General features: G+C 42.6%; 1 protein-coding gene across 3 annotated transcripts in view; it reads right to left on the reverse strand.

The window, feature by feature from the left end:
- Positions 1 to 24748, reverse strand: part of TSGA10 (testis specific 10) — a 57653-nt gene extending 32905 nt beyond the window's left edge. The window contains exons 1-9 of one of the 3 annotated variants that reach the window (XM_054009562.1): positions 24692 to 24748; positions 19240 to 19359; positions 13788 to 14003; positions 12025 to 12090; positions 7858 to 8058; positions 7132 to 7287; positions 6174 to 6347; positions 5956 to 6033; positions 202 to 353 (exon numbers count right to left, since the gene is read on the reverse strand). In XM_054009562.1, coding sequence (XP_053865537.1) covers positions 202 to 353; positions 5956 to 6033; positions 6174 to 6347; positions 7132 to 7287; positions 7858 to 8058; positions 12025 to 12090; positions 13788 to 14003; positions 19240 to 19359; positions 24692 to 24748 — 1220 coding nt within the window. Of the gene's footprint in view, positions 1 to 201; positions 354 to 5955; positions 6034 to 6173; positions 6348 to 6549; positions 6637 to 7131; positions 7288 to 7857; positions 8059 to 12024; positions 12091 to 13787; positions 14007 to 19239; positions 19360 to 24691 lie in introns of those variants that run through there. The other 2 variants (XM_054009569.1, XM_054009577.1) reach the window with 2 other exon arrangements.
- Between the last annotated feature and the right edge of the window lie 1513 nt (positions 24749 to 26261).

The following is a 26261-nucleotide window of genomic DNA, read 5'->3' on the forward strand; positions in this document are numbered from 1 at the left end:
AGGTCAACAAACCTAGGCTATATCAGACCAAGGTGAAGGCTGGGGAAGGGAGGAGAGCTGATTACAAATCTGAGCGCCCCTCATGAGAACAGTCTGTCACAAGCTCCTTCTCCTTTAAACAAACAGAAAAGCTTTGACAAAACCGTGGATATATGCTTATTTTATAATTGCAATAGTTTTTATGTATATGCTTTTATTTACCTTAGTGAACCACATTCTGCTTTTTGTCTGCTGAGCTCACTTTCTGAATCCAGTGCCCTTCTTGCCAATATTTTCATCTCCATTTCCACAGAATCTATCGTCTCTTTCATCAGTGCTATCTTTGATATTTGTTCCAAACGTTCACTGTCAAGCTATAGGAGTAAAATGACTAGACATTAAGAACTGCCGGGGGAAAAAAAGTTACTAATCTTCTTGTAACTGTTGTTCTTCGAGATGCGTTGCTCATGTCCATTCCAATTAGGTGCGTTTGCGCATGCGTGCACGAGAGACGGAAGATTTTCCCCCTAGTAGTATCTGTAGGGTTGGCCTGGACACCCCCTGGGGTCATGCCTTCACGGTGCTCGATATAGGGCCCTGCCAACCTCTCAGTTCCTTCTTGCCTGCTACTCTGACAGAGGGGTAGGAAGGTGGGTATTGGAATGGACATGAGCAACACATCTCAAAGAACAACTGTTATGAGAAGGTAACTGTTTTTTCTTCTTTGAGTGACTGCTCATGTCAATTCCAATTAGGTGATTCCCAAGCCTAAATTTGGAGGCAGGGTCGGAGCTTAAATGTTCACTGACTGCAGCACCGCTTACCAAAGGCTGCGTCGTCTCTGACCTGCTGGGTAATGGCATAATGCAATATGAATGTATGAACAGAGGATCACGTCGCCACTCTGCACATTTCCTGGGTTGGAACGTGTGCCAGGAACGCTGCTGATGAAGCCTGTGCCCTGGTGAAGTGTGCTGTGAGCGGAGGCGCAGGTACCTTCACCAGGTCGTGGCAGTCCCAGATGCAAGACATGATCCATGACAAAATCCTTTGGGAGGAGACTGGAAGCCCTTTCATTCTGTCTGCTACCACAATGAACAACTGAATGGACTTCGGGAATGATTTGGTTCGCTCAATGTAAAAGACTAATGCCCGGCGAATGTCTAGCAAGTGAAGTCTTTGTTCCCTGCTGCTTGCGTGCAGCTTAGAGTAGAAAACTGTGAGAGAAATGTCCTGGTTGACTTGAAACTGGGAGACAACCCTAGGGAGGAATGCTGGCTGGGGTCTGAGCTGAACCATGTCCTTGTAGAACACAGTGTAAGGAGGCTCTGATGTTAAGGCCTTGAGCGCTCCTGGCTGAGGTTATAACTACCAGAAACACCACCTTGTACGAGAGGTAGAGCAGAGAGCATGTTGCCAGCGGTTCTAAGGGCGGCACCAGATTGAGGTTCCAGGCCGGGACCAGCTGTCGGACATGCGGATATAGCCTGTCGAGACCTTTCAGGAAACGGTTGACCTTAGGGTTGGCAAAGACTGACCAGCCCTTTCCACCTGGATGGAAGGCAGAGATGGAGGCCAAGTGAACCTTTATTGACGACATGGACAGCCCCTTCTGCTTAAGATGGAGAAGGTAGTCTAATATAAGGGAAATAGACATGAGCGTCGGAGACAGATGGTGTTGCACTGACCAGATTGAAAATCTCTTCCATTTGGCCAGGTAGGTAGCCCTGGTGGAGGGTTTCCTATTGCCAAGGAGGATTTCTATGACCGGGTCCAAACAGAAGAGCTCCATCGGGTTCAAGCCATGAGCTACCACACCGTGAGTGCAATGACTTGAGGTTCTGGTGCTGGAGATGGCCATGATCCTGAGTTATCAAGTCTGGGAAGAGGGGCAACGTGATTAGGGCTTCTACAGACATTTCCAGGAGAGATGTGTACCAATGTTGATGGGGCTAGGCTGGGTCTATCAATATCACTGAGGCTTCTGAACTTTGAAGAGCACCTTGTGAACAAGAGGGAAGGGAGGAAACGCGTAGAGGAGGTGGTCCCCCCCAACGAAGGTGGAATGCATCTGTGATGGAGCCTGGGCTGTGATTCAGGAAGGAGCAAAACTGCTGGCACTTCCTGTTGCATTGCATGGGATGAAAAGGTAAGGCAGGATGGATCCAGTCTTTGTACTGGTGCGCCGTTCTCGTTCGCACCTTCAAAGGTCATGCTTATGGCCTGATGAAGGTTTTGACTGGCCAGGGCCATGACCAGACGAGGGGTGAGGTCTTTTCCTGGAGTTCCTATTTGTCCTCTGCAAGCTCTCCTGCCTATTCTGGGGGAGCTGCGGCCTAAAAATGTTTCTGCTGTGTGGCAGGAGCGTGAGTACACCTTTCTCCCAAAAAGGTCCAATTTTTTGGCCTCTCAATTTTTTGCGGAGGGCCGCTGGTATCCCTGGTGCTTGCATTGGTTGGCCGCATCCACTACCAGGGAATCCGGTGGGGTGTGTGTATAAAGATGTTAAACCCTCTTGGAGGGGACAAACTACCTCCGCTCATCTCTTAGCGGTAGGAGGCAAAGAGGCCAGGGTCTGCCACAGGATCTTAGTGACTTCACTGATAGTCTTTATCAGTGGCAGTGCAACACGGGATGTTCCAGGAGGAGAAAGGATATCCACCATAGAGTTGCATCCTCCACCACTTCCTCTGTCTTGATGTTAAGGTTCTGGGCCACCTGTCTCAGCAGCTGTTGTAGAATCCTGCTGTCCTCCAAGGCCAGAGCAGTCGATGTGCCAACCACTGCCTCGTCCGGGGAGGAAGAGGACGAGAGACTGACTGGAGCCAGAGCCTGCTGTCTGCCGTTAGCCCCTCTGGGGTCCCAAAGAGCGAGGATCTCTGGTACTGAAGCCGACGGGAAGGTTCCTGGAGCCAAGAGCGTCGGTGGCGGTGCCTCAGATGGTATCAGTGCTGGAACAGTCAATGCTGGTACCATGATCGGCTGCATTACCGTTGATGTCCCTGGTGCTGAAGGTGTCTGCGGCAGCCCAAAGGATTCTGAGACTACCAACACTGACCTGGATCCCTGGCTCTGGTGATTGGCCCTTCTGGACACCCTGGGCCTCTGAGGTAGGGCTTGCCACTGACTTGGCCACGGTGCCAGGTAAGGCTGATGGTCTCTGCGGGATGGGGACCTACTGCTCCTACTGGAGTGTGATAACTCCGCTTCCGACTCTGAAGTCTCCAACTGGGACAACCACGGAGGTGCAAAACCCCTGGGTGCTGTGGATCGATACTGCGAGCTGTGGGACCGGTGCGGCTCCTCCACACAAGCGGCAGGTGCCAGAGAGCAGTGCGCCAGGGATGGTGCACATAGACCCATCATCGCCAGCTTGCCCATTGATTGCACCAGGGCCTGAACCAGTGCCAGCGACTTCTCCCACCTTGGAGGGGAGGTTGGCGCCATAAGTGCCAAGAGACCCGACACAGCTTCAAACACTTCCAGTGTGGAGGGGAGCTGCAGGTCTTCATTGTGGCGGGCTGGCAAGTGATGGGGGTCCGGACATGACTGAACCCCTACTGGGGCAGGAGTCGACAAAACCCCTTTTTTCGACGTTTGAGCCGCCTGGTCCTTAGGCCTGGCTGGAGAACAACCTCTGTCAGGTTTCTTCTTCTGAGGTACTGGGGATTGTGACCGATGCCTCACGGAGGTCTGTGGCATGGCTCTGTGCATGGAGCTATGATGGTGCTGAGGGTCTCTGGAAGAGTCCTTCCTTGGCACCGGCTCGCGGGTCGAGGGTGCTGGCGCACTGCACACCAAAGAGAAGGTGCTTGGGGCTGGCTCCAGCGCGCCGGGGTCTGACTGGGGTCAAAGAGCTGCCTCCATGAGTAAAATACGGAAGCGCTGATCCCGGTCTTTTAGACGGGAGAGGTCCTAAGACAGAACCCTCTGCAAATTTTGCAGTGCTCCCTGAGATAACCCTCGCTAAGAGACGTAAGCACGAAGTGTGCGGATCGCTTCTGGGCAGACCTGCAGCAGTCTATACATGCCTTGAAGCCCGGGAACCGAGGCATGCCCCAGTGCTGGAGGATCGTTGTGGGGGGAGAACCCCCAAAGGAAACTTAAGAAACTACCACTAACTACTAATAACTAACTACAACTATATACAATGGAAAGAAAGGACACTGCCAAGAAAACATGCTTGCCGAGGCAAAAGCTACGGGACATTCCAGCTAGCCATCACTGGGAGCAAGAAGGAATTGAGGGGACGGCGGGTTGGCAGGGCCCTATATCCAGCGCCAAGAAGGCGCGACCCCAGGGGGTGCCCAGGCCGACCCTACTGATACTGCTAGGGGAAAAATCTTCAGGCTGTTGTGCACGCAGTACGCACACACCTAATTGGACTTCACATTAGCAATCACTCAAAAAAGAATATGTCTTATATAGAATATTTCTTCTGCTAGTTCAAATTCTACTTTGATTTGTACTGTAAATCTTTTATTTGAAAGGCAGATCTCCATAGCATTTTCTGTGCTCAGGGCCTGATTCAAAGCCCACTGATCAATGGAAAGAAATTGGAGTGTGCGTCTCATCTTTCTTATATCATATCTATGTATCTGACATAGAGCAGCACTGGCAAAACTATACTATTTGCCTGAGAGAGATGATAGAAAGAAAGTGTGAGTTACTGGGTCATATCTTTCAGCTCTAATAGTAGGTTGCCCCGCTAGTGGAAAACTTGGTTTGGTGCTTATGCCCAACCATAAAAGTCATATGTTGCCTAAAAGAATTAAAAATCACAGAGTTGGATGATATAGCACAAGGTATTGTAACATGATGATGATGATGGTAATAATAAATAATAATAATAATACTGAGTGAAAGAATCACAGTGCAGTAAAATCACTGCGTCAAAAATGTAAGACATAGCTCTCTCCTGAGCAAAGACACCCAGATAGATTACTGTAGAGCATAAGGCTCCAATTAAAGTCTTATTAAGCTATCCCTGTAGTTCCCTCAGTTCTGTAGTCCAGAAACAAAGAATAATTCCAGAATCTCAATTTGGATTCCCTACAAAACAACATTAAAATCAGATCACTTCAAAAAGATAACAGCTTGATTAGTAAAAGGTTTCAGCTTAATATTCAAAGAAATCACCTGCTCTAATCTATTTAAAGATTTAACACTGTAAGAAAAAAAAACCCTATACAAATTCTCCACCTTCTTCTCTCTCCTAGTTTACTGATTCACTACATTACTCTAATCAATGGTCAAACCATTTGAGAGCAAATCAATAGGACTCCTGTACATTCAGCAACTTTCTCAACATTAAAATCACAAGACCGAATATTGAAGTACCAGCCTCCATATTTATCAAATGAGTTGCATAAAGAAAAGGGTGTCTATTAACCAAGGGGATTCCCAAGAGAATGAAGAGTACAGAACAACTATTTAAACTTGTAAATCAGGGCTTAAATTCTCAACAATTATTTTCCGGAGCCCCCTCCCCCACTACCAGGGCTCCCGCAGGTCTGAAGCCCCGAGCCACAAGGCTCCCGTGGGTTTGAAAATATTTACCAGAGCTCCGCTGTGGTGGGCTCTGGATGAATTTAAGCCCTGCTTGTAAGTAAATGTTCAGTTACTGGTATATTAGAATCTCACTTTGAGAGCAATACAAGCTTCCATTGCATTCTTCAATGTGGATGAACTCAAGTTTTTACTTCAAACACTATAATCTCTGAAACGATACATTTAATATGTACATTTTCTTTATTAATGTTTTTCTTTTATAAAAAAAGGACTCAATCCAGCAAACATTTTACTCATCTGAACAATCAAATTGACTTAAATGGGACTATTCAGGCATGTACAGTTACTCATATGTGCATTTAGAAAAGCGGGCCCTAAAACTATACCTGCAGATCTTTAACCACAAATGTCACCTTTATGACATTAATAACAATTCTATATGTAAACAAGACATATTTTCCTTACATCTTGAACTGTTGATTCTAGCTCTTCAATTCTCTGTTCCAGGTGAGCCCTCTCATTAAATGCAGTCTCCTGGGCAATCTGTTTCAAACAACAAAAAATACATACAAAACGTTATTTTTAAAGTTCATTGCATACATTTAGTTTAAACACATATTGGATACCACATCGCAAACTTAACTATACTACGATGCTATAACAAGCTGGGATAAAAATCAAACCTTTAACCTCTCCCTGAGGCTATCTCGTTCTGTGGTCATCCTTCGAAAATCAGAAAGAGCCGTATCCCTTTCTGTCTCCACACGCCTTAAGATAGCCTGGGCTGTCACAGTCGTTTTAGGAATCTTGGGGGATTTGATAACATCTCGGCGAAGTCGGGATATTTCTTCCTGTGCCTGTTATTTTTAAACACATGTGAAATGTGAAACAGATAATGTAATGTATTATGGACTACATATTTTACAAATAAGGCTTGTCAAAAATTTTCCATCAAAACTTTAACAGAAAATTGGATTTTTTCACTGAATTTTTTTTTTCCAAAAACAAAGTCTGCATTCTGCAGAAAATTGAGATTTTTTCCATTGAAAAACAAAGCACCTGAACATTCCAATGCTGCATCACTTGCTCTCATCAAGAAAGACTATGGTGCATCATGGGAGATATAGTCTGAACAGGAAGCTTGGCCTATAGAAGAAAATAGAAGCATGAGGCACCAAAACTACAACTCCCATAAGATGCTGCAGTGGCATGTCCAAATCAAACTATTTTCATTATTGGCAGAAATATTTCAGTTTTGGATTTTTCAAAAAGTCAACATTTTCACAAAAAATTCTGACCAACTTTAATCACAAGACATGTGACTAGTGATACAAGTGCACCTCAGCAATGTTGTGGGTAATGAGGTCAAAGTCTGAATGCAATGACATGTATATATTCTTCGATTCAGGAAAGCATCCCTATTCAGGACAGCATTTATGAATGAGCTTAAATTGAAGTCAAGGGGACTTAAACACCTGCCTAAGTGCCATCCCGAAAAGGGATAACCCTCAACCATAGAAATCTTCCAGAGTAGATGAGACCTGAATTTCTAATGCAAGTACAAAACTAAAATATTTTTTCCTTTAAAGTGTTTCAAATATGATTTTCCACTATCTTTCTTGCTCCTGTGAATACAATTACCCGATCATAAAGAATGACGATTTTGTCTCTCTCAGCTGTTAGAACCTTGATGTTACCCTGAATTTCTGCCATGTGGCGCTCATATTTTTCCAGCATTGACTTAAGTTCTTCACGTTCTCTGAATATTTTCATAACTTCTGGATCTAAACTCATTCCCTTAAAGAATGTCAAAAAAGTTTAATGATGAGAAACAAATTTGTACACATTTCCTAGTACTTTAGGTTTTGAAACTACTACTATACACACACAATATAGAAAGCCCAGCCCTGAACAGATTCAACACAATCAAAACTAGATGCGTATGCATTTTTATCAATGTTATATACTAAATACAAACACTAAATGGAGATTGGAAATCTTTCATGTGCAAAAACTCAGTCTTAATCTGACTCAGTATTCTCTACTCACTTTATATCATGGAACTAAAGGGTTTGATTCACCTTGTTTTGGGCTAGTAATTGCCTAACTATCACAAATCTATTTTTATTAAACACCTTATGAAGTATTTAAATGTAATCACAGTAAGCCTTAAGAAGTGTTTAAGGAGATGTAAATCTAGAACAAGGCAGTGTTTAGCTACATGTGAATTGCCGGAGGTTGACATCCATTTTCATAACTAATAGACTATCTTATTACTGAACATGGATTTAGAGCCACATCCTGTGTTAGGGATTTCAGTACAAAATAAATGCATGACTGCTATACTATAATGTATTCCAAGCTTACCTGGATAGGTGAAGAATGTTTTGAAATGCTGCTACGAGTGGGGCTGTGCTTAGGACTTGAAGATGTGTTTCGAAACATCTTCCTTAAATTCTCAGCTTCACTTTTATAATAATCTCTGTCCTCCTCCAATGTCTTGATAAAGGTATCAAGTCTTGAAGGAGACTTCCCTAGTGTTTTTTCAGATTCTGTTTCTAAAATAACCTTTTAAGTGCCAAAACAAAAAACGTGTTCATTGAAATATAACATTTTAAAATGTAATGCACTTATATTTCAACACAAAGTGGCTAAACATACTCTTCAAAATATTAAAGTGAAGTAACTGCTTGAGGATATTGGCACTTTCACATTTTGAAACATTTTCCCAACTATGAGTATGTAATTCTACAGTTGATCTAATAGGATGTTCAGTTATTTAGTTTCTTCCATCTTAACTACTTTTCTTTTTACAAGAGTTCTCCTTGAAACTTTCAGCATCTTAAATATAACAAAGATTGTGTACTTAGATGGCAACTTGAGAATGTTTCCTGCTTAAAAGGTAATCCTGAGCTAAATAAACTCCAAGACAAAATGGGGAAGTGATGATTAACCCTTGATACATTACCACCAAGTTAACAGGAAGCACGATTAAACTACTGACTTATATAGCAGTGTCTAATTATTATATTATAACTAGGGCTGTCGAGTGATTAAAAAAATTAATCGCAATCAATCACGCGATTAAAAAAATTAACACAATTAAACAATAATAGAATACCATTTATTTAAATATTTTGGATGTTTTCTACATTTTTCAAATACATTGATTTCATTTGCAACACAGAATACAAAGTGTACAGTGCTCACTTTATATTTATTTCTGATTACAAATATTTGCACTGTAAAAAGCAAAAGAAATAGTATTTTTCAATTCACCTAATACAAGTACTGTAGTGCAATCTCTTTATCATGAAAGTTGAACTTACAAATGTAGAATTATGTACAAAAAATAACTGCATTCAAAAATAAAACAATGTAAAACTTTAGAGCCTACAAGTCCACTCAGTCCTATATTTTGTTCGGCCAATCGCTCAGACAAACAATGTTTATATTTGCAGGAAATAATGCTGCCCGCTTCTTGTTCACAATGTCAACTGAAAGCGAGAACGGGGCATTCGCTCGGCGCTGTTCTAGCCGGCGTCACAAGATATTTACGTGCCAGATACACTAAAGATTCATATGTTCTTTCATGTTTCAATCATCATTCCAGAGGACATGCATCCATGCTGATGACAGGTTCTGCTTGATAACAATCCAATGCAGTGCGGACCGATGCATGTTCATTTTGATCCTCTGAGTCAGATACCACCAGAAGGTTGATTTTCTTTTTTGGTGGTTCGGGTTCTGTAGTTTCCACGTCGGAGTGTTGATCTTTTAAGACTTCTGAAAGCATGCTCCACACTTTGTCCCTCTCAAATTTTGGAAGGCACTTCAGATTCTTAAACCTTGGGTCAGTTAGAAATCTCACATTGGTTTTGCAAACCTGCAGCGAAAGTGTTCTTAAAACGAACATGTGCTGAGTCATCATCCGAGACTATTACAACATGAAATATATGGCAGAATGTGGGTAAAACAGAGCCGGAGACATACAGTTCTCCCCCAAGGAGTTCAGTCACAAATTTAATTAACACATTTTTTTTTTAACTAACATCATCAGCATGGAAGTATGTCCTCTGGAATGGTAGCCAAAATATGAAGGGGGCATACAAATGTTTAGTATATCTGGCATGTAAATACCTTGCAATGTCAGCTACAAAAGTCCCATGTAAATGCCTGTTCTCACTTTCTGGTGACATTATAAATAAGAAGCATTATCTTCCATAAACGTAAATAAACTTGTTTGCCCTAGCGATTGGCTGAACAAGAAGTAGGACTGGGCGGACTTGCAGGCTCTAAAGTTTTGCTTTGTTTTGTTTTTGAGTGCAGTTTTGTAACAAACAAACAAAAGAAAATTGACATTTGTAAGTTGCACTTTCACAACAAAGATTGCACTACAGTATTTGTATGAGGTGAATTGAAAAATACTATTTCTTTTATCATGTTTACAGTGCAAATATTTGTAATAAAAAATAAAGTGATCAGTGTACACTTTGTATTCTGTGTTGTAATAGAAATCAATAGATTTGAAAATGTAGAAAGACATCCAAAAATATTTAATAAATTTCAATTGGTATTCTATTGTTTAACAGTGCGATTAAAACTGCAATTAATTACAATTAATTTTTTGAGTTAATCGCGGAAGTTAACTGCAATTAATCAACAGCCCTAATTATTACTACTACTACTAGGAAAAACATGAGGTTGTCATATCTGGTGTTGGTAATGGATGGTGAATTTTGAGGATGGTTGTAAACTGGAGTGTAGGTAACTATGTTAATTAAAGGTCATCTGCAAAGAAAAAAAACGGTGTGGGTTTTTTTTTATGATGTGTAAAGAAGATCTACCCATATTTTTCTGCTTGTTTTTTTTTTACTTTAAAAATGCCAGGAATGTCAAGTAACATCTTCCACATCTTCCTTAGTATTGAGGGGGAACTCTTTGGAGGTCTCAGATATGGACTGCGGGGGGTGGGTGGGAGTGTGTCAAGCCTTTAATTTGAGCAGGCAGAGGTGCTGAGTCTTTAACAATGATATCTTTTCTCCCCAGTATTTCTAATTAATTTAAATTTAAATAGATGTTAAACTGAATAAGAATCACTTTCTCTTTCACTCAAGTTTGACCTGATTAGAGTCCTAATAGGTTTATATTACATCAAGCTCCCCAGTCATCTACAGAATCTTTCAGGAAAAAAGGATAGATAAAACCTGATTTTCTAATATAATAGAAATAAAGCAGGGAAGAAGGCCTGAAAGGGTTTTTTAAATATGCACTCATTGCTGTTGGATGATAAACCAAATGTTTAGTTTTACAAGTCACCTTTAAAAATTGTTGAACGTTCATGAAATAAGATCCGTACACCGTTTGTGTTTTGGCTGAGAAAAATCCTATTTCAATATGAGTTAATTTTATTGCACAGGTGCTATAAATACATGTCTCAATTTAGCACAACTATAACAATACAAAAAGGCTATTTTGCTTGGCAATGTTCTATGACAAGATCACAGGAAAATCTTTCATAGGGCCCAATTCATGGGGCTCTTAATTCCCACAATTCCTACTCACAGGATCAAAGCCACTAAGGCCCTAATCTGGCAGTGAGATCTGCAGAGGGGTCCTTCTACAGAGAGGTCATTAAAGGACTGGGGTCTAAGAAGCAAGTGTAATTACCAAAAGCCTTATACTGTAGGCATGGAAATTTGTGAAAAAGCTTAATACTGTAGTATGGTAAGAGGTCCATGTGATCTTGATAAATTCAAAAAATTACTTCCCAGTTAAATGAAGGAGTCTATTAATTATACCAATTTAATCTGGAAGCAAATAATATACATCCATTTTGTAACTCAGAAGTTTTTCTTGCTGATAAATTGTTTATTAGACGTTTATACAAGTTTGTGTATATTTCCAAATATTATTTTTCAATGTAATGGTCATCAACATTTGGGGAAGACAGAATATTAAAATAAATATCTAAAGGAAAAAATACTGGCTGTGTGCATTTCACATATATGCAGAATTCTGTTTTAGGAGTATTCAGAGCAGTCAATCATTTTGGATTTTGTAGAAAAGTTAATGAGACTCTCAAAAACAAAACAAAATTCCAAGTGAGTTAAAAGATAAAGGATATATTATAGTCTATTTAAAGAATGAGAATTACCAATATACACCGAAATGGAAATATTCTCCATAATCTTTCTATTTTATTGAACCAGTAAAAACCAAAAGACAATTAAATGTACGTATACTAGTATTAATTGCTCTTTGAAACTAAAAAGCAACAGAGAGTCCTGTGGCACCTTATAGACTAACAGATGTATTGGAGCATAAGCTTTCGTGGGTGAATGCCCACTTCGTCGGATGCATGCATTCACCCACGAAAGCTTAAGCTCCAATACATCTGTTAGTCTTAAAGGTGCCACAGGACTCTCTGTTGCTTTTTACAGATCCAGACTAACATACCCCTCTAATCTTTGAAAGTAATAACCTACATAAATACATAGCTGTAAAAATATTAAGAATACATATATAACTTACAGATCTAAGTATTTTGATTGTGTGCTCCAACTTTCTAATATTGTTTTGCTGGCATCTAATTTGAGTCTAGAATAAAAAGTAATACAGATTACATTTATTTATTTTCCGGTAGTAAACTGAAAATACAGCATTTTTTGCCCCATTTTCTTATTCTTTTGAAGCATCTAATTGGAGCAACTCTTCCAGGTTGGTTGGACTGGAGACCCGCTATTTAAGAAGTTGAACCTTTAAGAATTAACTAGAACACAAATGTGCAGTCAATTAGTACTTTGCCTGCATAAATTGTACAGGATCAGGACAAAGAAGGAGCAGTGTCTGTCTGGGTGAGCAAAAAGAAAGTGCAGGATCCCCTTTTACCAGATCTGCATTTTCAATAAACTTTTGGAAATTGGACCAGTTTGAGTATTCCAAGGACAAAGAAGATAAGCATGTAGATACGTTAATCACTCATGCATAGCTCAGCCTACCTTCCCTCTGAACACTGCTAATAAATCACACTAAATGTACTATCCATGCACAAAGTGTGATTTTTCAACACTCTGAAATCAAAAGCAATTTTCACTGGAATACTCAAAAGCACTTTTCTACTACAACTATTACAACTTTCATCCCTCAACCATTTTGTTACAGGAGTGGCCATATAAAAAAAAAATAGCAAGGATGTATGCTACTTTCTTCCTCACAGCACCCCCCATAAAATGTTCATTCCAGCCATTTTAAATGGCAATATTCCAGTCATTACTGCCCCAATCTTGCAATCAGTTCCACACAGGCAGACTCTTCAGTGCACGGCACTGAACCCAACAGGACTTCTTACAAGCACAAGAGCCAGCTCACATGGATACAATGCACAATTGGGGCCTTCATGGATTTTCTGGTTCTAAAATAAATTACAAAATCTGAGGTTTTGGATGTCTTCTCTCATGTGAGATATTCTTCTTCTCCCACCAGACGGGCCCAAAATTTAGTTAAATATTTGGGACTATTTCATTTAATTTACTACAAAAACTCATTCTCTAAATATTCACCGTACGATAGATCTTCAGCTTGTGTAAATTGTCATAGCTCCACTTACTTCAGTTGATCTGTGATAATTTACATCAGCTGAGGATCTGGTCCTCTTTTCAATAAATTCAACAAGCTCTAGAACACTAGTGTTCTCCCTCTCACTTTCATATACAGTTAACTGAAATGGTACTCTTTCCTCATCTGCTGAATAAATTCAAGATACAGGATCTCAAAAGGTTCAGTCATATACTTGAATAATTTATTTAGGGTAAGGAAAGGGTTCTTGTATTGCTCTGGAACGAATTAAGTTTTTTATTTTGAGCTCAGAGAAGACAGTTTTTCCATATTTCAGGCTCTATGGCAGCACTTCCCAAATGTATCATATTGGCTATAGTCTTAACAGATACAGCGGTACTTCCACAAATCATGAGATGTGTGGCAGCCTCCTCTTGACCTCTCTTCCCCCATTTAAATGTAACTCTTGTCCTCAGATATTCAGTTTAACCCATTACACTAGGAGCCCTTTTCAAGACTTATCAGGCTGGAGTGTTCCAATCTTCATTACCCATTACTCTCTCTTTCCTTTATTCATTTTTAAGTTTTAAAATGAGTAAGATTTTACATTAAAAAATAAACAAAAATCATTTACCTTCAGGCAGAAACCATGGCTATAAAGTTTCATCCCAAAAGGTTACATTTTATAAAAACTTACTGGCTCCCCCTATAATATACATATTCTGTTTAGCATTTAATACCTTTGCTTCCTCAAGCTCCTGGTCAGCAGTATCCAAGACTAATTCTTTTTCTTTTTCCAGCTGTTCAGCTAGTTTGTCAACTACAGCAAGTTCTTTACACAGATACTCATTCTTATTGGTCAAACTGTCCACCTGACTCACCACCACCTGCTTACTATCAAGCAGTTCCATAACATGTTGCTTTAAATCATGGTTTTTCTTCTTCAGATCGTCAATCTACTAGGACCAGGAAGAACAAAGACATTTTACTTTTCTTAATCTTAAAAGATATAAACTGGAGGCATTTCACAGCATAAATATTTATTTACACTTTGCACTCAGTTTAGTAAGACAGTGACAAGCCCAACATTTTCATTAATTTACACTAGTAGCATTTTGTAGAGACGTAAATGACTATCCAAGGTAAAAGGCAGTGAAGAAACAGGCTCCTAATTTCCACCCTAAAATTAAGCAATCTGCTTCTGTTTATTTCTCTTATCCATCCTAGTTGTTTTCCTTTGATCAGCAGCTCCACAGATTCTTTGGCTGTCCTCTCCATGTGATGTGTACACCATTTGTTGGTCTCCCAGTGTGATATGTAACCTCCAGTGTCCCCTTGACCACCCTCACAAACTGAGCTGTTACAGTAGCATTCCTCTGAGAATGCTGGGAGAAGAAATGGCTCTCATCCTCTGCCTGAATATCAATTAGTCTTGCTCAACAAGGCTTTGCAAGTATCTTTTCCACCACCTGCATGTGGGGTCTATGTGCTTCCTGTGTGGTAAAAGCCAGCAGGGATGTACTAGGTTCATTATTGGTAAAGACTGTTAATATCCCCCTAAAGGGGAGGAGGATGGGGTACCTGATGTTCTTAAGGAAACTGCTTAAGAAACAACAACATGTCAATGATCTTGCCACTTATTAATTTGCTCTGACCCGCTCACTTTTGGGGAAGGTCCCTGAGAAAGTTGTGGCAGACACCCAGGCAATCTCTTGAGTCCTCAGATTTCAGAGATCTCAGTCAATCAGGCTTTAGACCTGGTATGATATAAAAACTGCACTGGTTGCACTGGTGAATGATTTCATAGTAATTGATAAGGATTAAGTGTCCATGCTGATATTATTGGATCTGTCAGATGCAATTAACACCAATCACCACAATGTTTTATTGGGATATCTGCAGGCATGAATAGCAGTCAACAGACCTGCCCTTGAATCATTTTCATCAGGGAGGTCCCAAAGAGTGGTTTGGGACAAAAGTTTGTTCCTTCTGGAGGGTTCTGTCAAAATTGGGATTTTGCCAGTGCTAATTTTGTCACCCCTGTTGTTAACAGAGTTAACATGGAAATATGAAGCTGATCTCATCAGTTGTTGCAACTCATATTTTCCCCACAACTGATCCAGTTGGTGCAATGGAATGAATAACCCAATGCAGTTATGAACTTGGAGAATGGATAAAGGTAAAGTGGTTGAGTCTTAAACCAGACAAAACCAAAGTAATGTCATCAAGGGCGATATCTGCACACTTGGTTGAGGGAATACATTATTTTTTTAAAAGGTCTTTCAAGTTATAACTATAACATGACCAACATTTAAAATTACAAAACTAACAAAGGTGAAGCCAGCTGCTGCTTGACACTTTCATACCTGAAATAACTATCCACAGTAAAAAAATGTCCCTTACCCCACACAAACAACCTATATCATCCCCTCTATCCCCAAACCCTGGCTAAATAGACAGCCAGGAAGCATGCTCAAAAGATCACCATATTCAGGCTGTTTTGGACCATGAAGGAAAGAAGTGTTCTCCAAAGCTGAGGGCCCTAACAGAGAACACCAGGCTGGCATCTCCCTCTCTTTTATATCAACAGGATTCTAATTTGAGCAACTGGGAGAAGGTGAAATAGGCAGTTTTTCAAGTACACAGGATCCAAACCATTTAGGGTTTTTCACATAAAAAGTAACACCTTACATTCTACCCAAAAGCCAAAAGGCAGATAGCACAGATCACGGAGCACAAATGTCACATTCTCCTACCAAAATTCTGCATTCTGCACCAGCTTCATTTTCCAGGTTGACTGAGGTACAGCCTCATGTAGACCATGTTACTATAACAATCTTGAGATGACCAAGGCACAAAAATGGTAGCAGTCTCCTGCCATAGGAGGATGGAGAAAAACATTCCTGGGCAATATTACTATAGGATAATTCAGCAACAGCCAGGAGTCCAAAAGCACCTGTAGATTATGAACTCTAGAAACAAATGGCAGGCCCACATGCTAAATGTGAGGGACAGATATAATATACACAATAGCTTCTGATTTCTTCTCCCAACCGACCAGCATCACTTCAGCTTTGTCCAATTTGAACCTCAGCCAGCAAACTTTCCTCCATGCTCCAATTCAACCCAAACACTGAGCCAGGAGTTCAACAGCACCGGCTGCTGGATCAAGTGAAACAGGGATATGACGCTGGATATTATCAACATACCAGTACTGCTACCCATACCTCCTCCCAGCTCCAATATACATTGAATAAAAAGGAACACAAGATGGAACCAATTGTGAAATTCCAAATGACATCACCCTAAGGGTTGAAGGGCTATTGCCCTTCACAACTATCAGAGAACACTAAATAAGGAAAAGATAGTATCATCTGAGGAACTGCTTGTCCATTTCCGTTAGTCTGCAGATAAGTTACTACTACTCTGTGATCAACAGTATAGAAAAACAGCCGATAGACCTAACAATATCAGTATGGAGATCTCAGATTATCCAGGAGTAGGAAATCTACCACCACCACTACTACCACGGCAGCTTCTGTCTTGCACCAAAGTACATATCTAAATTGACAAGGGTCAAGAAGACTCTAGGTATTCTGAAGATTGTCTCACTATAACATTCTATCTAATTTTAACCAAAGACAGAAGATTAGCTACTAAACAGGAGACAGATTGTTACATCAAATGCTGGTTTCTTGAGAAAAAGCCAAGCAACAGCTTTCTTTAAGAGACACTGGCATTCTACACTCTCTCATTTGACACCAGCAATGGATCAAGTTCTCTCTCTTAGCCTTCCCAGTCAGGTAGGACACAGGTTCCAAAGACAGGTTGTGGGGTCCCAAATCTTCTAGTGTCTCTAGGGTGACCAGGTGTCCCAATTTTATAGGGACAGTCCTGATTTTGCGGTCTTTTTCTCACATAGGCACCTATTACCCCCCACCTCCTGTCCTGATTTTTGACACTTGCTATCTAGTCAACCTAAGTGACTCAGTGATTGTTACTGATCTAAACTCATCAAGAGAACGCTTAGCCTTTGTGCTCTCAAAATACCATTTGTGATTCAAATTGCTTATGATTCAAATTAGCAATCTTGGAATCATATTAGCACTCGGGCTGTTTCTGGAAGATAGAATAGCACTTGTAATTTAAAAAAAAAAAAAAAAAAAAAAAGTTCTTTCACCTGTGCCTGCTAGAAGAGAGTAACCTTTCCAGTGCTGACCTGGCTATCATCAGCCACTAGACAACTAAAATGCACTGTACAAGAGGCTGCATAATGGAACCATTTGGAAGCTAGAGTAAAATGCCACTGCATGCATATTTAGAGATGTGTCACATAGTGCTCTTATAACAACATTCACAGTCGGTGGCTTCCAATAACTTTCTGAATAGAGTACAAGGAGCTGCTTTTAACATATAAAGCCCTACTTGTTTCAGGGCCTAGTTAACAGAGTGACCGTCTCCCTCCCTATGCCACAGTTAAGATCTGCAATGGCACCTGAGTAGGGTTGCCAGGTGTCTGGTTTTCGACCAGAACGCCCCGTCGAAAAGGGACCCTGGAGGCTCCAGTCAGCAACGCCAACTGGACCATTAAAAGTCCAGTCAGCGGTGTTGCAGGGCTAAGGCAGGCTAGTCCCTACCTGTCCTGGCACTGCGCTGTGCCTCAGAAGCGGCCAGCAGGCCCGACTCCTATGTGGGCCGGGGGCCCCACGGGGCTCCGTGCACTGGCTCCGCACTGCCATTGGCCGGGAATCGCGGCCAATGAGAGCTGGGGAGCGGTGCCTGTGGGTGAGAACAGCTGTGTGGAGCCTCCTTGCCCCCTCCCCCCCCAGCCTAGGAGCCAGACCTGTTCCTGGCAGCTTTTGGGGCACAGCACAGAGCCAGAATAGGCAGGGAGCACTGCTGATCGGGAGCTGACCGAGGTAAGCCCGCACCCCAACTCTGAGCCCCAACCTCCTGCCCCAGCCCTGAGCTCCCCCCCCCCAACCCGGAGTCCCCTCCTGCACCCCAAACCCCTCATCCCTGGCCCCACCCCAGAACCCATACTCCCAGCCCAGAGCCTGTACCCCCTCCTGCACCCCAACTCCCTGCCCCAGCCCAGAGCCCCCTCCCACACCCTGAACCCCTCATTTCTGACTCCACCCCAGAGCTCACACCCCCAGTTAGAGTACACCCCTCCCGCACCCCAATCCCCTGCCCCACCCCAGTGAAAGTGAGTGAGGGTGGGGGGAGTGAGCCACCGAGGGAGGGGGAAATGTAGTGAGTGGGGGCAGGGCCTCAGGGAAGGAGCAGGGCTAGGATGTTCAGTTTTGTGAGATTAGAAAGTTGGCAACCCTACACTTGAGCTGGAGCTTCCTCAACATAAATAAGGAATTCCTGGAAGTGTATCCTCGACTCTAGAATTAGCGTCCCATCTTGCTAACCAGACCATGAATTTGTTAGCATCCAGACATGCTACAAAACCCCTTTTTTCTTCATAGGCACTTAAGTAGAGGGGCTGGAGACTGAGCATGGTTTAGGAGTCTTTAGTTTTTGTGGGAGAGCATATTAACTGGAAAATGTGTAATGATAATTTAATGACTGTGTGCATTAAATTTGGGGAAGTGCCTGCAACTCTACAGACCAAAAAAAAAGTATTAACTCTACAGCCCAATTATATCAGTCTAAATGCAACATTGGTAACTACTTCACTGCTAATGATTTCAGCTGAAACATTTAGATTAAACATTTGGGACTGCGAACAAGTCTTGGGTGGATAACCATCATTTCCTCCTAATCTGGCCATTAGTCCTAGGAAGACTCCCCTCTCTCCCAATAACAGAGAGATGAAGGAATGACAGTAGTTGACCTCAAATGAATATACACAAAGTCACTAACTAAACTATGATGTTTTTTGTTTTGTGAAGTTCCATCAATATTTAAGGATGTTAAGTCATGCTGACATAACATCATCACATACTGACAAAATGCTATGATGTAAATGATGCAAGATAGTCAGGATATCATGCCATAATTGATTTGGTTCTGCAACTCTATTCAGTAAGAAAAGGCTTGCCAGCTCTACAGACTGTGACACTGATTTAAAGAACAGATGTTATTGCTGAGTTATCATTTCATGATATAAAATTATCAGAATTCCTGTTCCTTACAAACTGCCACCAAAGCAAAAAACAAAAAGTAGAAAAATAAAACAACCTTTAAATTCAGTTTATGGATGACTTTGTCTTTGCTCTTAGCCTTTCCTTCCAATTTAAAAGGTTTCTCACTGTCAGACACTGGATCTCTTATATTAAAATGGTCTTCTCTTGTTGTTACCTTTTGGGGGAATGGAAAACAGTATAAGTACTTCTGTGGAATGAATTTCTGCATGCAGTCATGAAGTGTGACCTTTGAAAATGGGAGAAGACATACTCCTGAAGATATTTCATAACAATATTTCCCCTTAAGGTACTTAACACTGCACATTGAGAGAATATCCTGAGATAACACTGTTCATGGATGCACCAGAGAAGCTAAAGATAAATTTTGTACATTTCATTTTTAAAAACAAACAAAAGGTTTTAGGTTAGTCTGGTAGTTTAGTGGAATTGTTCTACAATCCCATGCAAGACAGCTAGATTTCATTACTGGTCTCTTGCTCCTCTGGCCAGGGAGCGTGAGGGGAGAGGGAGTTAGCAGTAAAGCATATAGATTTTCCATTCCTTTGACAAGTTTAAAAAACGAGAGTGGGGAGGATCTTGTTTCAATTGAGTCTGACATTATTAATAATTAAATTGATGCCAATGTTATCTATCATCTTTTACAAGTATAACAAAATATCAAACAAAAAAGCAAATATAAAAAATGTCAACACGCAAAACCCAAAAATATATTAAACAAAGTGGAAAATACATTTGTTTTCTTTAAAAATATAGCCTAGGGCCCCACACTACTAGGGCCCCACACTACAAAGGTCTGATATTTTGATGTGGAAAACTAGTAGCATAGAAGCAATAAGACTCAACTCTGAAGCTGAGAGTAAATTGCAGTAAGAAGAATAAACAAAATTCTATAAATGAGTGAGTGTAAGTATACAAAAAGCCTTACATTTAACTTAATTCTACAGGTTAGGTTTAGTCAGTGTAATGATCTGAATAAAGCAGTAATCGAAGAATAATAAACATAATGAAAACAAGCTTCATATTTCTGAACAGACTGTACACCAAAAAGAAAAAGTAGGAAACCTGGTAAGAAAGCCATTACAACAGTCAAACCAAGAAATAACTGAATCATACGTCAATGATTTAGTAACAAAGACAAAAAATTACAAATATTAAAATCTATACATTTTAATTATTGACTTAATATGTAAAACATAAGAGTCAGAATTAAACCCCAAAATTGTAGAAATGGGAGTTAGGGCTTGATCCAACACCCATTGAAGTCAACTGGAGTATTTCCACTAACTTCAGTAAGCACTGGATCAGACCCTTAATGCAGAAAATAAAATAACTCAGTTTGGAAGCAAAAAAGTTTTGTTATTTTTATTTTGTCCATATTAAGCAATAAAAGCAGCTAGTTGCTGTCCTAAAAAAATAAAGAAACTAAATTAGCTATGGTTTGCATATAAATGATACTTAAAAGCATCAGACTAAAGGGGGAAAAAAAGCAGTGGACCCAAAATAGAACCTTGCAGAATACCCACTGACAATTCATAGGAAAGAAACAAATTCCTGCTGTAAAATCAGAAGACTGATTACTGAGGTAAAACTCCAATGATGTACATACCCTTATGTTGTATATCAAATATATATCCTGATCCTGCAAACACTTCCACAAGTGTGTAACTTTACACATGTGAGTAGTCCCATTGACTTCAATGTGTGTAAGTGTTTGCAGGACTGGGCCCTCTTACATAACTGAAGTGCAATGCTCCTATCAGTTGTGTCAAATATGATAGCAAAAAAATAAAGAGAAGCCAGCTGGAGACACCCCAGGGGGAAAAGGGTATAACACACAAGCAAAGTGAACAATGTAGTGGCAGAAGACATCATATTAGTTTTACAATTGTTTTTAAGAGGGGTTCCTTCTGTAGGGATAAGCTAAATGGAAAGAAAAGGGAAGGAAATGGAATTGAGGGGGATGGGACAGGGAAGAAGCAGATAACAGGACTAGACCTGAAGAGACTGTGAGAAAGAGGTTTGGAGCAAACAGCCAGTTAAAACAGGACAGAGAAGCTCCAGTCAAAACAACTGTAGAAAGTTCTCTAAAAGTCCAAAAGTCCCTGCTTCTGCGGCTACTCCTACTAGCTGGAGTAGTCCTGGAATAGCCACTGGATCTAGCCCTGAAAAAAATCAAAAAACTGTCTTGTCTATTTAGATTGTAAACTCTTCAGGGCAGAGACTGTCACAGTGAGGCCCCATTCTTAACTGGCCTTAAAGCACTACTACAAAAAAACAAAGATTAATAGTAATTAATGATTAATAATAAATCCAAGAATCTCAAAACAGATGACAAACTATTTGAGGCAGTAGTGGTTAGATTATTATAATCTTATAAAACGACAAATTTGGTAAAATAATCATCTCCACAGAATCATATTGAAAATTATCAGGAAAGTTATTGTCATAAAGAGATGGCAAAAACTGACCACATGTTCTACTCATGTGGGGAATTCTGCACCACTGCGCTTGTGCCAAATTCATGTCCCCCACAGATTTCTTTGCTTCCATGCAGAAAAATGACTTTCTGATAGGGAAGCTGCAAGAGCAGTCACGCACTACTCCCTAGCAGCTCAGGTACAACGTTTCAGGCACCCAGAGCAGCCGGCAGAGAGGTAAATCACAGTGGGTCTGGAGAAACCCCACCCATTGGCACCTACCCTAAACCGGCATCAGCTGCTAATCCCAGCTGGGCTGGAGGCAGGAGAGGATGAGACTGCATCTTCCCCTGCAAGGAGTGGCTGCGACTGTGTCAGACCCACCCCCAGAAATCTCCCCCAGCTGCAGGAAGCTCAGCATCCTCCCCTGCTTCCTGCCCCCATCACTCCTCAGCTGTGGAAGGAGGGGTCACTGTATGGGGAGCTGCTCCCCCATCCACCCATCCCCTGTACATCTGAACCTCCCATACCAAGACACCCTTGCCAAGCTTCACTCGGTACATCCAGAACCCCCCCTAGACCTCCATACCCAAACCCCACCCCACTGAACCTCAACAGCTGCATCTGGAGCCTCCCTGCACCCAGACCCCCTGCCTACGGAACCCCAGCCCTGAACCCCAACTGAGCTCCCTGCACTCAAACCCACACCCTGATGCCCCATCCCCTGCACCACTCTGAGCTCCCACATCCAGACCTTCATGCCACTGACCACCAACTAGCTGCACCCCACCGAGTTCCACTCCCCCAGACCCTCACCCCCTCTGAGATCCCCACACCCAGACCCCCCTGCTGAACCCCAAAAACCTTCACCTGGAAGCCCCTGCAGAGTTCCATTACCTCTGCACCTGGAACCCCCACAATGAGCCTTTGTGCATCCATATCCCCTCACTGAGCTGCCTGCACCCAGATTGTCCCACACAGAATCCTCACACCCCACACCTGGATCCCCCCCACACTGAGCTCCTCCATATTTGGATCCTGTCTGGTTGAGTCTACCTGCCCCATACCTGGTGCATCTGGCACAGAGGGGCATGGCCCCAAGGTGTTTCTGGGGCAGGTCCAAGCCTTGTGCTATGTCAGGGTTGGGTGCAGCCTCACTGCTGAGTCCACGTCCTGGAGGTGGGGGGGACTGCAGGGTGATCTCCCACCTTTGTGCAACCACTGGCCTGCGCTCCCCACTGCCATGCTGGAGCCTCTGCATTTATTTATTGACAAATAAAATGTGCAGAATTTTAAAATATTGTGCGCAGAATTTTTAATTTTTTGGTGCAGAATTCCCTCAGGAGTAATGTTTAAACAATTTTTAGACAAACTGAAAGAAAAAATAGGACAAATACTAGTAATTAAGGGTCTGATCCTGCTCTCATTAAAGTTAATATGAGTTTTCCCAGGGATCTCAAAGAAACAGGATTGGGCCACAAATATGGGTGGGACAAATTGGTTCAGTTAAAAAAAAAAAGTGGTCATGCTGTGGAAGGAAACCTAAGGATATACTGTAGATCAGACAACATGCACCCTGATCTCCTAGTAATGGGCACATAAAATAAAAATCGGTTAAGTGAATGTAAAATAATAGTATTTTATCACAGATTACAATGAAAGATATTAGATGCAAAATAATGCATAAGGGTTAAAGTCTGTTGCTATAAAAATCAACAGAAAATTCACTGGATCCAGCCCTGAAAAAAGCAAAACTAGCCTTGCTCTTTTTTTAAAAAAAACTTAAAGGTATCTTTGAAAACTAACAAATTTGGGATATAACAGAACCTGAATATATATGCCTTTACCTATTTTTTATAAGTCTACTATGTCAGATCTATTTGACCTTAAAAAAAAACAAACAAGTGAAGCTTTGCTAACCCTTTACTGAAACTTGCTAATTTACGCATTGTGAGAAAGGAAGGGAAGGGAGGGATAGCCCAGTGGTTTGAGCATTGGCCTACTAACCCCAAGGTTGTGAGTTCAACCCTTGACAGGGCCATTTAGGGATCTAGGGCAAAAATCTGTCTGGGGATTGGTCCTGCTTTGAGCAGCAGATTGGACTAGATGACCTCCTGAGGTTCCTTTGAACCCTGATATTCTATGATTCTTGTATAAATGCTACCCACTGTCTTTAGAAAGTAAATATACCAGAATACCTTTATGCAATAACCTTTCAGAATTCTCTTTGCCAGGGCAGTGGTGGGTGCTTGGAAGGAGGAGGAGGAGGAGGAGGAGGAGGAGGGGGGGGGGGCGGAGTGGTGGGGAGGTTAACCAGTGCATAAAATAACATTTTTCCATTCTGTCAAGTATCAGGGGGTAGCCGTGTTAGTCTGTAGCTACAAAAACAACAAGGAGTCTGGTGGCAGCTTAAAGACTAACAGATTTATTGGGGCATAAGCTTTCGTGGGTAAAAACCCCACGAAAGCTTATGCCCCAATAAATCTGTTAGTCTTTAAAGTGCCACCAGACTCCTTGTTGTTTTTCCATCCTGATAGTTGTAATGGTGGGCAAGCAGCTTTTGTGCCTGACCTAGGAAATTCTGATATTCTGCAAAACAGGTGCAGATTTGATAATGGTTTTTTCTTTTTAAAGTAAACTACACTATCTGCACGGAAGTAGTCTATACACTAAATACACCTAGATTAGACGTTTCTAAAAATAAAGAAAGCTCCCAGAAGCTAAGGGCACTTAGTCTCAAACAAAGCCCAACGTCTCTCCGTGCCCCCTGCCTGTCAGCCGGAGTCCAGCCGTCACCATGGTGATTGCGGGGCCAGCCCTTGTCCCGGGTCCCCAGCCTACGCTCAGCCTCAGCGCCCTGTGCTCCGACGGCCCCGCGGTCACCCGCAGTCGGGGAACCTGCGCCTCGCGCTGGGTCTTGGGGGGGGGGGGGGTGAGGGGTCTTCCCAGCGCAGGCTGCGCGAGCCCAACCCCAGGCCTCACGCGCCCGCCGGCAGGGCAGGAGGGGGCCCCGGCTCCCACCAGACGGGGCCGCCCCCCCAGCTGCCCCGGAGGGGGGAGGTCCTGTACCTGCGCGGGACACGCCGCTTTCCTCCTCCTGCGCCCCGGGGACTTTCTGGCGCTCATGGCGGCGGCTCCCCCGGCTCTGGCCGGACTCCGCCGCCGCCCCCTCGCACTTACCCGCCGTGGCGCCCGCTTCTCCCGCTCCAGCCCCACAGCCCAATCAGAGACCCGGCGCCGGCTCCCCCTGCTGGGCAGGGCAGGGCGGCCTCGCCTCGTAGCCAGGCGGGAGGAGGTCTCTCCTCCCGGTCACCCACAGCTCACTGCCCCCGAACTCCGTCCAGCCACCCCTCCTGCGCCCCCCACCCCCTGCGCTTCTCTCGTTACCTGCTGCATTAACCCCCTCGCTCCCCTGCGCGCCTCTCCTGGCCCCTCCCCCGCCCCGTTCCGAGCCGCGCGCTCCATCCCCCCCAACCGCCGCTCGCGCTCGCTCGCGCACACAGCGGGCGGTGAAGCGCGCGCTCGTCTCGTGCCCTTCTACCTCCCCCCCCCCCCCAGCCCACCTTCACTCACCTGCCTTCACGCGCGCACCGGGCAGCACCGGACTGAGACGCGTTTTCTGTTTCAAGGACAACTCCTAAGTGCTCCCCACATGCATGCTCATATTTTTTACTTTAAATTTGCTGTCAATGGGGTGGGGGGGAGGGGAGTGATGGGTAGTATTAGTGGTCCAGATATAGGGTCATTTGAGCAAGGGGCTCCTGAGAGTCAGCCTCCACCCCAAAAAAGCCTCCAGCGTTTTACAAAATCATCAGATCGTTATAGCGTGTGTTTTTTTTAATGCACACCTGAGGCTTAGATGATGGCTCTGGTTGTCCCCCAACTTATCTCAGGCTTACAAGCAGGCTCTCCAACCAGCCCCTGCATGGGAAAGCTATTCCCAGCTCCTCAGGCATGCACCCCCTCTAGAATATAAATCCAAAATTATACCATCTTGCGCAGCACACGGAACTGTACAGCATAAGCTCATAAAATTCACCCTCTCCCTCAATGTGGAGAGGAATATGCAACAGCCTTTTGCCCCTGAGTTAGGATTCCCACACACTAGTTTAGATAAAGCAAAACCAAGTTTATTAATTACAAAAAATATATTTTAAGTGATTATAAGGTATAGCAAACAGATCAAAGCAGATTACCTAGCAAATAAACAAAGAACACAAACTAAACTTAATATACTAAATAGATTGGATATGAATAGCAGATTCTAACCCTAAGAGATGGTACAAGCAGGCTGCAGATTTTTAAGAAGCAAGCTGCACTTGCATTGCAGTTTGTAATCCCCAGGTGTTTCATTCACAGGTTAAAATCCCTTTAGCCTGGATCCAGCACTTCCCCCAGTTCACTCTTTGTTCCTCAGGTGTTTCCAGGAGTCTTCTTATGTGGAGAGCGAAGAACACCAGATGATGTCACTCCCCGCCTTATATAGCTTTTGCATATGGTGGGAACCCTTTGTTTCAAAGCTTGATTCCTAGACCAGTCTGCGGAAAAACACTGACATCCCAAGATGGAGTCTAGAGACGTGTGGTCTCATCACATGTCCTTTTAGTGTCATAGAAGCCATCACTCAAAGGCTGTTTGG

The sequence above is a fragment of the Malaclemys terrapin genome, chromosome 1 (assembly GCF_027887155.1).
Source record: "Malaclemys terrapin pileata isolate rMalTer1 chromosome 1, rMalTer1.hap1, whole genome shotgun sequence".
Lineage (NCBI taxonomy): Eukaryota > Metazoa > Chordata > Testudines > Emydidae > Malaclemys > Malaclemys terrapin.